General features: G+C 37.7%; 1 protein-coding gene across 2 annotated transcripts in view; it reads right to left on the reverse strand.

Moving 5' to 3' along the window:
* Nucleotides 1-13,925, reverse strand: part of XKR4 (XK related 4) — a 223,790-nt gene that overhangs the window by 80,107 nt on the left and 129,758 nt on the right. For both annotated transcript variants that reach the window (XR_002467809.3, XM_021555686.3), the window contains exon 2: nt 8,387-8,586. Coding sequence is in view for 1 of the 2 variants with exons in the window: in XM_021555686.3 (XP_021411361.1) it covers nt 8,387-8,586 (200 nt within the window). In the remaining variant the exon portion in view is untranslated. The remainder of the gene's footprint in view (nt 1-8,386; nt 8,587-13,925) is intronic.

Consider the following 13,925-nt stretch of genomic DNA (forward strand, 5'->3'; position numbering starts at 1 on the left):
TTGTTCTGTGACAAGACACTCAATTGGTGTGAGCTGGAAATATCATCCAGAGGTGAGATTATCAGCTTGGTACTTGAACAAACTGCATCAAAAAATCTTGAGAACCCAATCTTTAAATTATATTCTTATGAAAACATAAGTTTATAAAACCATGTATAATTCTTTTCTTTCAGACTGGCATAATACCTCTAAGGTATGAAAAAAATATGTACCTAAAGTTCTGTTTGAATATCCAAATATATGTCATGATTTTTCAAAATTTAATAAAGGAGGCACCTACCTACTATCTTTGGTAACCATCTGATTTATTGAGACCTTCCAACAGGTTTTGGAAGCTTAGCTAGAGACACCTCTATCTGGAAATGTAGCTAGGATAACTAATGTGAGAAGAATGAGGGCAAAAAGAGTAGCAGTAAAATGTGTACTAAATCTTCTTAATACAGTTATTAATGACCTTTTTTCTATTAAAATTACATATGAAGATGTTATGCTGGTATGTTATGAAGCCTTATTGCTGTTCACTCAGAATGACCTCAATAGTTTATTCATTTTGCTATGATGTAATGAGTGGAAAAAAAGGTTAAATGAACGGCAGAGCTTCACAAATTATATTTTTTTGCATCATAGTGCAAACTCACATTTATATGTCTACATAGTCATCCTCTGTTTTTTTTATGACCAGTTAATACGTAATAAACAAGGATAAAGATATCAGCATAAACTCAGTAAAAACCAGAGTCACCAGAAGATATTATTTATGAGAAAATGTTTGATGTAGTTCCCCTCATTACTAAGGCTGCTAGAGGAATTAGAATTATTTCACTGCAGTCAAACAGAAAAAAAAATGTTCACTAATCATCTCTGATTGACTTTCAGGGGTTGAGGTCCTGTAAAATGGGTTTATTAAGAAGACAATACCTGTGTACATTGCATCTTACTTTTACAAGTTGTACTGATGCATCATACTTTTAGATAGATGAATGGACAAGGACACGACATCAGGAAACACAGGAAATAAACACAGGACATAAAGCATTAGAAGGGTTACAAAAAGAATTATAAGGTTACAGAAACACCCATGGCCTCATAATAATTCCCTGGACATGGGTACTGAAAGAGAGCTGGTATTCAGAAAAGATGGAAATAATGGCAAAAGCAGTGTGTGTGAATGGAATGACAGCAGGATGTTTCAGAAAGGGTTCCCTGATAAAACAGATTCTGTTTGCATACAAAATCACTTTGGGGAAAGATTGTGGGTAGCTAGAGTCTGCTGTAGAATTCCAGAGTTAAATTTGGACGTGGATTGAGCTGTTCAAACCATTATTACAGGGAGAAATTCTGCACAGAATTGTCTCGTTATGGCAGCCTCCGATTTGTCAGATATAGGCTGGAGAACAAGTGTTGCTGAAGGCAGCCCAGATATTCCAGAGTGTGACAACTGACAGCTTTTCTGAGAGAAAGCAGAGAGGATTATTTCTAAACTTAGTTATGGAAAGTATAGAGGTTGTTACAGGACATCTAATTGTAGCAAAATAGAGTTGAATCACATAAATGTTGGTTTAATTGATATACAATAGAGGGATAAACAAAAATAGATCTGCTAGTAAGTCTAACAGAATTTTAGAGAAATTACTGAAGGCAGCATAAGTTAATTGTTTTGTTCCCCACTTCTCTGTGGGGGAGACTTGGATTTTCTTTGAGGCAAGGCACAGAAGAATTTTGTGAGCTTCTGAACGCTGAAACCTAAAAACTTTCAGAAAAAAAGCCTCAAAGCCTACCTCAGAAATGGTTCTTTGATGGAAATGAAAAAAAGAATGATGAGCAATAAAAGTAGTATTTTATAGGACAATTTTCCATATGGGCTCTTGAAATAAGAGCTGAAAGACAGAGCTAGCTGATAGAAAATAAGAACAGAAAGGAAATTTGTATTACTGTAGATGGAAGCAAAACTGAAAGTTCCTTGTTTTCACCCAATACAACCAAAACCTCTCTGTCTCAGGATTCAAAATAAGCCAATGTAAGAAATCCTGTTGTTGGTGAGAAGTGTCTCAGAAGTGGTGCCACATGACTGAAAAGGAGGCATTTCACAAGTACCTGGCTGAAGCAGGGCTACAGTGCAGGCTTCAATAAAACACAAAGCTTTAGTGTGGCTTTTAATGCAATAACTAACTGAAAACAAAGGTAAATCTAGAACCACAGGATGGCTTGGATTGGAAGGGACCTTAGAGGTCATCTAGTTCCAAATCTCTGCCATGGGCAGGGACAACTTTCAGGAACATTGGATTCCTCACAGCTCAATATCTTTCTTTTATAACCCCTTTCTCAACAAGTAAAATGTAGCAAATCTATCAAATAGCAAAATGGTGACTACAATGCTAATGAGAAAGTGTTGGTGATGCTTGAGAGATTAGGGAATAGTAGAGGAGAAATAAGGCAGGTAAAATAACTAATTAAAGAAAGATATTGCAGATTATGTTGAAATGCTAATAAAGAACCCTTGAGGTGGAGTAGAGTTACTCTTACTTTTTCAATACTGATTACACGTGGAACCAATCTTGTCTGAACACTTCTCTTAATGACCTTTTTTTAAAACATAATGTACTAGTAAGTGTTTGGGAGATATTGTCAATGTAGGAAAGGAGAGAGATACATGAAGAAATCAGGAGCACCTTGCAGGCTGGAAAAGTAGAAAAGAGATGAAATTTCATTACATGCATTTAGTTGCTAATACATTTTTTTAATGTAATTGAAGCCTCTTTAGAGTGATGTGACACTAGAAGAGCTTGTGTGTTTTAAAGGATGATGAAATAACTAGAATTAACTAGTCCAATACCTGAGTGAAGAGGGAATTACAACCCTAGATCATACCTAGTGAGATATTGCCATGAAAAATATGGATAAATGTGATGTGGTGTCTTCTGTGCAGCCTTGGTCATCTGTATACACCAAAGATTAATTCAGACTGGGGCTGAGGAAGAAAAATCTATGAAGAAAATTCAGAATCTCTCATGAGATGAAAGAATGATAGCAGGAGGAATGATTCCACTTTTCCATCAAAGTATCTCTGATTCCCCAATCCCATTTGTCACTCACAACAGTCCCACTGGGCAGGGGAAAGCAGTGCAATCCCTTGTCTGGAAGGATGCATATTTGGGATGACTGGTGGCTGGCATGTAATAAAAAAATATTGGCTGGAGTCTGACTGTTTTTCCTTGTAGTGGGGCTCTCTATTTTTAAAAAAATATTTTTAAAAATTATAATTATTTTTTATTTATTTTTTCTTTGCATTGACTGTTTTTTGTTACATTTAAGAAAACATAATTATCTTTGAGATGGTGGTTGTTCTCTCATACTGATTGAAATACTGCAATGTATCAAAAGTTCTTAAAAGCTGGACTGATGGACAGAATTGGCTATATAACTGTACAAACCCCATTTCCTTAGGGAACAAGTGTAAAAACAGGGATGGCACTAGAATAAATATGCACAGACTGCTGATAAAATTAAAAAGTCCGGACAGGCATTGGCAGCTCTATATCAATCAGAGAATTAAACTTTCAACTGGTATATTAGATACCAAGGGTATAACTAGTTTTAAGATTGTAATCAGGCTATGAAATGGATTATATGACATGATTGCCTTCAGGAAGTCCTCTCCTAGGCTATCAGAAACAAGTGTATGCTAATATGATGCCTCTATCCTAATAAGCACAAGATAACATTTTGAAAATTTGCAAAAGGACCTGCGGATCAGTTTAAGAGTCATTTCCAGAAAACACATTTACTCCATAATAGATCATACTTGTTGATCCTTGTCACTGGAAATCTGTTTTGCCAAGTATCAAGCAGAAGTTGTAACTATAGGTTGCTCAATTTTAGTTTCTCTGTGGAAAGTTTGAGTGCTGGACTGCAGTGGTGCAGAACCTTGACAACACAGAAAAAAGTAATGACAACTTGCCCAGAACTCAAATGCTGCACCTGATTTCCATATAAATATACACTGAATTGTATAAAATATTGCATCAGAATTATGTATTTTATTTATTTATTTATTTATAGGGCACTGCAAATGTAGGCAGCATTTTACAGAGCAATCCAAAATTGCTGTGAAAGCAACAAAAAAAAGAAAAGCTGTGCAAGAGCATAATGTTGTTCACAAAAAAGTTGTAGACCTAAATGATTTTCAGTTTACTGTGCTGATATGAAAAGTCTGAATTCCTGATGCACAACATTGAGCTTTGCCATAAGATTTTTTAAACAACTAGTGAAAAACATAATTTGCTTCTGCCAGATAAGGTTAGGACCTATCAGCCATGTCATAAACTGCTATCCAGTCTCTCAGCTTCTTCTTCAGCTCAGGCAGCAACAGCAATTTGTTTGGAGTAGAAGGACTGGAGAATGGTTCTTGGTGGCACTGCAAATGTTTGTTTGGCTGCGGTGTCAGCATAAGAGCAGTGTAGGGTTTCCATCAGAGTTGAAAATGTTTGACCAGGGAGATTTCCTGGAAATGCATTTTTCAGCAGAAGCCAGTAGCTCTGTGGTGTGAGGTGACTTCAATGAAACTTGATGAATTTATAAACTGGTCTGAACTTTTCGTTTTGCTTCTGGCACTACTGTCAGTCCCCATTAAGAAATGCAGCTTTATATGACATAAACTTTGATTAGACTTTGATTAAACTTTGATAGAGACTTTGATTAATAGCACTGTATGGAGAAGCCAGAACAAACCTCCTAGGGGCTGATAAAGAAAAAATTGTCAATGCAGTAAACAGGAATGAGAAGCTAATCTATAATTGAAGCAAAGTGTTAATTAATACAGTATAAATAATGAAATCTGTGGTAAATCCAGGGAGTAATCTTGTCTATGTGCTCTTCTAGATGTGGTTAGAACACCATACCTTGAATAGGAAAGTATTATCTGTATGATAACCAATGGGAGTCTCTTTCCAACCAGATGGTCAGAAGGATTTTTTACTTGCTGGGAGTTTACTCATTTAAGATAAGAAGCCTTTCTAAAATCAAATGTCATAGTGGGAAAACTGAAGTAGGTAAAAGAGTGCCAATGGATGGCTGCTAGTCTGTGGGCAGGACTCCAAGATAAGGTACCACATAAAGGGACAGGCCTGACCTTCCTTACCTACTCTGATGCTCTGTCCTCCCTTGCCTCCTCAGGGCTGGCATTCCCCATTGTTTATATCCCCCTGTCCCAGGCTGTGCTCAGAGCAAAGGCAGGAGGAGCTGACTCCTGTGAGAAGAGGAAGGAATTACCTATTTCAAGGCACATCAGTCAGCCTTCTAGAAAGCAGATATTTCTTCAAACTCAAAGGAATCACCAGAGTGGAAAAGGTGAAGGTAATAGGGGTATTAGCACAGCTCTAGTTTAGTCTACTGTCAAACTGAAGTTGTTTGTCTTCTTGAGAAATTTGTACCAAGAAATCATCAGCTTCCCACACAAGCAATTTCACTTCTTCCACTCAGGTGAGGCCTGGCTTCTGGTTGCAGGCAGAATAAGAATGAACATTGCCTCTAAATTTGCCAGTTTTGATGAAATCTTAAAGAAGAATCAGGTTTTTAGGTGATAATTTAGCTATTGTTTTACTATTACTTGGATATCTCTGGATGAGGATGCAGAAGAGAGGTCTGTCAATGGCCTCCCACACAAGCCTTGCTCTGCTTCAGGGTCATGATACAGGGCACACAATCCTTGCTAGAAGCTTACACTGCATTTTTAAAATTCATGCTTGGGGACCCCAGGCAAATGCTAAAGGATCCCTGTGGTGTGTCCTCAGGGCTTTTGAAGTGGTCCTTACTGCAGTGCATGGGAGATTGAGAGGGACGGTTTTGCAGATATTGCACAATAATGTTCATGATCCCCATCAAGATCCATGTACAGATCTGCACATATTTCTTATCTTGATTAGCATGGTTTAGTTACTGAAACAAGAAATAGTGTAAACCAAGCCAACACCCATTACAAAATCTTCATTGATGCTGATAGCATTGTCCTGTTGGGAATAATGCTATTTTGTTGCATTTTGAATTGAAAATATAGAATTTCATAAATAAAAATACTTAAAAGTTTTTCTTGCAGTAATTAATGGATTAATATTAGAAATACCTTGGTTATAGACCATTCATTTCCCATGCCAAATTTGTGGTTTGTGAAAGTCATAAACTCTTAAGAACATGGACCAGCGATGTCACTTAACAATTCTCATAGTAACTTTGTCCTGTGGGACAGAGAACTAACAGAACAACAATACAAACATCCAGTAGCTTTCCCTAAACAAAGAAAATCAATCAAACACTGTGTTTATTGATCCATGTTGGAAATCTCTCTAACAGGCTCAGTGAGCGGACAGCTAGCTGAAGCAAATGCCTTATGGCTGGGCCTTTTAAAACACCCATTTGTAGCATGATACCACTGAGAAAAATTATGTTCTTGTTATGCAGCCTCACAGCTAATCCACCATCCTATGGTGTAATGCATTAGCCTTATAATTTCTTTTTAAAAGGAGAGAAAACAGAGAAAGGATTTTCACAGCTGGCAAGATGTTAAAACATATTAGCTTTTATCATGAGAGAATAATGGTACTACAGATTAAGAAAATTCTAGCACCTTGTTTAATTTTCTTAGTTTTTTTTTCCTTTTCTCAGTGGAAGTTGGAAAAAAATGGGGGAAGAGAGCATAAGTAAATACCTTCAACCTTCTCAGCTGAAATCCATAATTATAGTTTTATTACTTTCTGGTTTCTGATATATAGGTTTCACAGAGCTGATTGCAGGGTGCAGGAGCCATTTTTGCCTTTTAAATTGAGGCATTTCAGGTCTTCTCTAATTAACAACCACTTGCAGTGTATCACAGACTTACTGTATACTCACTAGGCTCATTTCTCAGAGACAGCTATTATTGCACTAAAATGAGGATGAGAGGCATTCTGTATTAATATTTTATGAAGATAGCTAGATTACAGCTGACCATACAGTATTCTATCTATGTTCTTCTAAGTCTTTTTCTGGACTCACTTTTTCTGGGGAGACAAATCTTGAAGTGATAATACCTTCTCCGCAATGATAATAGTTTGAATTTGTTGGTGTAGGGCCTCATAATTTTGAGAAATAGCAGTAGGAAGTGCATAGGTAAACTTCCTTGTACAGAGCACCAGCTAATTAAAATAGAAACTTTGGTTTTCTTTTCCCATTAAGGTGGCAGAGTTTTATATCTAATGAAACAAAAATACAGGAAGAAATACATCTCTTTATTACATGACAGTTCAGAGCTCTGTAAAAGTGAAGCCTCTGATTTATCCACAGGAAATTGCCCAGGATCAAGATCTTCACACAATTACCCACTTTATGCCCAGCCATTTTTTATCTAATCAGACTCACTGCATGTTACTCATAATAAGCTAACCAGAACCAACATTTTCTTGGAGCAAGGATTTGTCATATTTTCTTCTTGTACAGTGGTAAGTACATGAGCTGTTCTTTAAAAGTAAATGACAAAATTCTGCTTTTCCTTTCTCCCTCTGTCCCTCCAATTCTCCCCTCCTCCATTCACTTATCACTGCCTCATGGCATTTTTGTTCTCTTCTGGATTCCAAGGTCTCATTCACTTCATTCCCTTGCTAAAGAATTCTGTCCAGGTGCAGCCATAAGGCAAACCAATGGCACAATACAAAAGGACAGCTGTCAAGTAGCCAAAAGCAGCATGAAGAAAGCAATAGTGAATGAGATATTCTAATATCTGTATCACTGACTGACAAAGCCATATAGCAGGACATATGCATGGATTTACTATTTTAAAGAAGTAACCACACTTGCTGAAAGCACCAACTTTAGAAGGAAACCTAGAGTGTGAAGGAATGAGTAGTACTTGAGGGATTATTTGTATTATTTCAGGTAACAACAGCAGAGAACTGATGGACATAAACATTGGCATTTTCTTCACAGAATTGCTGTTATCTCCTGTGCTATCTCCTGTTTTGCATAATGCCATATAAACCTCATTACTGCAGTTTGCAGGGTTTTGAACATTCAGAGAAAAAAGCATAGGGAGAAGAGTAATAGTTTGATTGATGCAATTTTCACATTGGCCTAGTGGATAATCAGAAGAGCTCTTCTATTACAAGGACATGCAGAAAGCAAAATATTTTAAATCCTACCCACAACCCAGGGCCATTAAGAAAGGCTAAAAAACCCTCTAATAATACATGCTTTCTTGACAGAGTTAATGTTAACAGCTAAATAGCAACTAGCAGGCAAGATCTGCTCTTATGCCAGGACTACAAGGCACACAGCAGTCTGAACCAAGGATAAATATGTATGTGTGGAAATTACATCTTCCAAAAATTGTAAAAAATAAATAGATTAAATGAACCCCTACCTTGGAGAGCCTGGAGTGTACGAGTCTGTACAACAATACAGAGTTGCAGGACCAGCTGTGGTGCACTTTCCAGAAAGGTGGCTAGCAAATGCAGCATACTCACATCTGCATACTCATACACCATTTTCCAATAAAACCGCCATCTGTCATTCTCTCCACTCTGTCGACTCCGGATACCCAAGTACATTGTGTGAAAATACCTGGAAATTAAAGAGAATGGTTATAGAAGCACAGAATGACATTTTACCGGTTATGCTTCTGCTTGCAAATAATATTTTGTTCAATGTACTTCAAAATAACGAACATTTATTTTAAAAGGTTGTTGTATTTCAATTTATAAGAGTTGATGTGATAAGAGTAAACTAAACTGAAGACAAGACTAGCCTTAATAAGGCCATTAAGAAAGCTTAGCCTTGTCTTTTTTTAAATAGTATTTCTTTCAAGGACCCAGTTTTCTAATTTGAAATATGTGGGTGATATCTTGGTTATATGGCTTTCCTCCGAGGTTTTGCAAATAATGAGAGGAACAGAACTGACTCTTTAATGGGAACCTGTAAGAACTAATCTTCTTCTGCATGGCTGTATTAGGACTTGGAGGACCACCTGCACTGCAACTCTGAGGCGATCTTAGCCTGTAGCTCTGCTATGGCTAAGCTTATTGTCCTGCTTTTCCACCCATCTAAAGCATTGAATATTTAAGATACTGCCAAATGTATCATGCTTTTTTCTCATAGTTTGATTATTTTAGTCAGAGAGAAGATGTAGGTGTGAGTTCCTATTTTAGAAGGTGTGGAGATCTGGCTGTGGGTTCCCTTGGAGATCAGAAGTGACTCACTATGGTAGCTCCCATGCAGCAGTAGCAGTAAGCAGCAGCAGGAGCCAGGAACCCAACAGGCTGCTCTGCACCCCGTAGTAACCAGCAGATAAAGGGGACAATGGGCAAAGACTGTCAGCTCCCGTGGCCTGTACGATCAGCAGGGAAACACCTGGCTACCAGCTCATTAAGTAGATCTTGGTGGGTGCAGGAGCAATGAGTGGTTTTAGGAAGCAAGGGAGGTCTTCTGAAGGCTAGTACCCAGATGCTGTGATGCCTGTGGTGACCCTTGCAGAGTGTGCAGCAGCCTCCCATGGCACACCTGAGTCACAGCGCAGTGATCACTCTGGGTGGCCTTTGATCCGTTCTGTTATTCTGATCTGATCTCAGATATTCTGTGTCAGAAAAGCTCCCATATTGTTCCTACAATTTTAGTTCCAAACTAATTAAGGCTGGCTGAAAAAAATTACCAGTCTGACTTAATGAAAAATTTTCAAGATTAAGGTATTGCCTTGCATCAGGGTGCCTTGTGTCCTACAGTAGTATCCTGGGGGGCTACTAACTGATGTGGATCTTTGTTTCTCTTTTTCTTGATGTATCTTTCATATCCTGCTCCTGACATTATTTTCTCATGATAGTTTCAATATGTTTTCACAGCAATTTTTTAAGTGAGATTCTATTTTATAATTAGAAAAAGTTTAATAAACTTTAACCACTTTCAATATGAATTGTTTTAATTAGTTAAGATAAAGCATTTCTGTATTTCTTCTTTCCACAATTTCTTGTCTTAAAACCCTTTTCATAACTGGTGGTACATGGTGAATTGCAAAATATCTTTTTACAAATGTTTCATGCAACCTTTAATCTTTGCTCAGCTGTAACTCTACAGGTGTCTTATTCTGATGAGAAGACTTTTGGCTTCTGACTGGCAAAGAGCCCAAGACTTGGTTGCCCCCTTGAAGAGTGACCCAATGTACCCTTGTACCCAATGCACACTCTACAGCAGAGGAGCAGTTTTTATTCAGGAATATTCACCAGACAAAACCAGGGAGTAGTACAGAGAAACAGCTGAGAGGACAGATCTGAGCCTGCAGCATTTCTCTTGACAATGCACATCACAGCAATATAAAAGGAAAACACATTAAACTCACATTTAAATTAAAATCACACCAGGTGGCTTTGAATTTTATCAAAGTCCTGTGTGGGAGTGAAGAAGCAATGAACTGCTCAGAGATTGAGACCACAAAGGTACAGTAAACAAGACACCAACTGTAACTCTCATGGAAAACACTGAGCAGGTCTAGATGGGTCAGAGTGTGATGGGATAACTGGGGCTCTCTGGTGTCTTTGGGGTTAGGTAAAGTGGAATGGCCTGCTGCCCAGATCTGAAAGCCACTGAGCTGGAAAGACATCTTTTGCTGCACAGTTCTGTTAATGGGGTCCATTGGACCCACAGGTTCTCAGTCACGATCCATTTAATTGTTCCTGGACCTCTCATTAAAGTCCTGCAGCACAGCAGGGACAGGTAAGGCTTGTATTTCCTTCTGCAGTTTATTGTTTGGGTGGGGTTTGTTTGTCCTGCCTAAGATGTCCTCCCAATGGGCACACCTTGGAATATTGCACATAGTGGGAGCAGACAGCATCTTCAGCATCATTCTTTTAAGATATCACTAAGCCTTGCTATAAATTCCTAAAGGAGCTGTGGCTGCTGAAAATTGTACCAGGAGGCTCTAGCTCTGCCAGTGGAGCCATCTGCAACTTCAGCTCTACGGCATTTGTACAAAAAATACTTTTTCTATTACAAAAATGACATACTGTGGCAGGTGAGGACCCCTAGGGTTCTTTACCTGCTCTGCAGAGTGGTTGTGCATGGCAAATATATTGTGATTAATGAACCCGTATGGAAATATTTCCTCTCCCATTGCACTTTATTGTGAAACACTGGCAGTGAGTTATTGGGGACTGGGGAATCATTGCTCTTTGTCTATTTAGTTCTCTGCAATTTAAACACAAGATGTAGAGGAGGAAGATACTTTCTGGTTTTACACAGTGGGGACCAAATTTCAGCCAAGGGTGGTATTTTTTTTTTTGTCCTTTCAATTTTGGCCAAATTAATTGTAGGCTGAAATGAACATTTACACACATAATTGCTGTCACTGATTTATAGGAACAATCAGGTGATTAGACAGCTAAACATTCTGATTTGCATCCACAATTAATTCCACCAGCAATTGATGTTAGGTGTGCAAATTAGCAGTTATTAAAATAAAAAGGTCTCATAAAATGATTCATATATCAAAGACAATTTATTCTGATAGTGAAATATAGAATAAAAAAAAAAAGGAGAGAAAGTGCTTTGTTGTAGTGGCTTCCAAATATAGCTTAACACTGCAGCAATGACACATTCCATTTTATATATATATGCATTATGCAATTCCACTTCAAACACCCTCACTGGAGGCCTATTGTCAGCAAATGCCATACAGACACAGTCAGAGGTAGTTCCTGATGTAAAGGGTTTCTACATTTTGGTGTTCTGGTATTGTTTTGGTAGAAATCCACATTTTTATGTGAGTCCAGGTTGTGATTCTTATATACAGTTATTCCAGAAAGACACAGAAAACCTAGTATAGAGTTCTGCATTGCAAAATGTCTTCTGTAAATTGATGAAAGAGCAGATGTGAATGTTATTTTGGTTGTGATTGCATTCGGTCAACTACGGTCTTCTGCTGGTATATTACAAATATACAAAAACTGCCTACCCATGTTCCCAAAGAGCATTTAATTGATATAAAAAAAGATGAAAAAGAGTGAAGAATTGAGAGTTAGAGTAACTGACAAAAAAGGGGGAAAGAAGCAGAAATGGGAAGTGTGGTAGCAATATTGCCATCTAGTAAAGTAACTACTTTGTCTAACAAATCAAGTTGATCTTACAGTTTCTTATTTCACTAGAAAAGTATAGCCAAATAAAAAGACACCACTCCACCCACTCCACAAAAAGACCCTATGATTTCATAGCTGTCTTGTTTGTGTAGAAGACCTTGGACATAACTGATTTTCTCAGAGATTTTGCAGTTAGATGATTATGAAACCTGTGAAGTCAGACTGAGAGAGTTGAGGTTGTTCAGCCTGGGGAAGAGAAGGCTCCATGCAGGGAGATCTTATTGTGGCCTTCCAGTACCTGAAGGAGGCTGAAGGTTATGGTTTCAAACTGAAAGAGGGTAGGTTTAAATTAGTTATAAGGAAAAAATTATTCATTGCAAAGGTAGTTGAGACACAGGAAGAGGTTGCCCAGAGAAGTTGTCAATGCCCCATCCCTGAAAGTACTCAAGGCCAGACTGGATCAGGATCTTAGCAACCTGGTCTAGGGGAAGCTGTCCCTGCCTATGACAAGGAATTGGATCTGGATGATCTTCAGGGTCCCTTCCAACTCAAACCATTCTTTCAGTCTGTGATTCTATGAAATGTACTATGAAAAAGCAATATCAAAACCTTGTTGTTTTTTTTTTTTTTTTTTTTTTTTTTTTTTTTTTTATGAAGACAGACCACAGCTTGCGTTATCAATGCTGATTTAAAGAAGCTTATATTCAGAATTAATACAATGGAGTGAGAAGCACTATATCACTGATAATCAGATGGCAACATATGTATCATTATTTGAGTCTTAATGTCTTAACCTTTGAAGGAAGTAGAGAATTTTTCAGCATTTAATTGTCATAATTTATTCCAGTGCATCACACAGCACAGTATACAGACCTTGATAAAGCATAACCCTTAAGGATGTGTATCTGAGACAAGACCACAAGTGACATTCTTTTTCCATTATATTAATGATGGAAGGCAGTAAAATAAAAACCAGAAAACCAGGCTAATCCTTGTGTCCACAGCAGGTGCCCAAGATGCAAGACAAATAAAAATAAAAAATTTCCTAGATTTGTATTTGGGAAAAAGATGTGTTTTGGTTCTAGGGAAAGAGACATTAATTCTGATAAGACAGTGGTTCTCCAGTATTTCCAAAATCAAGAGGCCTCATTTTGTTCCAGGTTCACATACCAGTATTGAGGATTGTCAGCACAGACAAAAAACATATATTTGAAATAATTCTGGTAAAAATTCACTTATGATTAAAGCATGCCCACTTATGCATTTAATTGAGATGAGGTAGTATAATAAGATGATAATACCAAATATTTAAAGTGTTTAAAGTACTGTACAACCACTGCTTGATTAACTAGGATCAATGAAAATAATCTTACAGAATTTGCTCCTCAGGAGTTGGCAGCTGACCAACATAATACCTTTCTGCAGGAGCAAGGTGTAACTTTCAGTCAGCACACTCAAATCCAGCTGATATTTTGGAAGCCCATCACTGGATGTGCCTTTTTCTTGTGTGAAGAAAATTTTAACTCCTTTTTCCCTTATTCTTAGAAAATTCTCCCCAGGTCTTGCTCCAGTACAAGGCAGGCTAGGAGGCTCCCAAAATACTACCAAACAGGAGAAAAATCTTCAGAGTCAGTTATTCTGGAAGAGTATTTAGTGCCACTGGCACCTGTGCTAAGAATTTCCAACCTGGCTACAATTCATCTACTCTATTAAAAAAGACCTTCGGTGAGTACCCTGGTATCATTGAAACTGAAGATGCTTTTGGCAGTGAGTTAAAGAGCTTGAGTTTTTCCCCAGTTTACTTCATAGTATCTGGGTGTCATTTATGCCCATTGCTTCTAA

The sequence above is a fragment of the Lonchura striata genome, chromosome 1 (assembly GCF_046129695.1).
Source record: "Lonchura striata isolate bLonStr1 chromosome 1, bLonStr1.mat, whole genome shotgun sequence".
Taxonomy (NCBI): domain Eukaryota; kingdom Metazoa; phylum Chordata; class Aves; order Passeriformes; family Estrildidae; genus Lonchura; species Lonchura striata.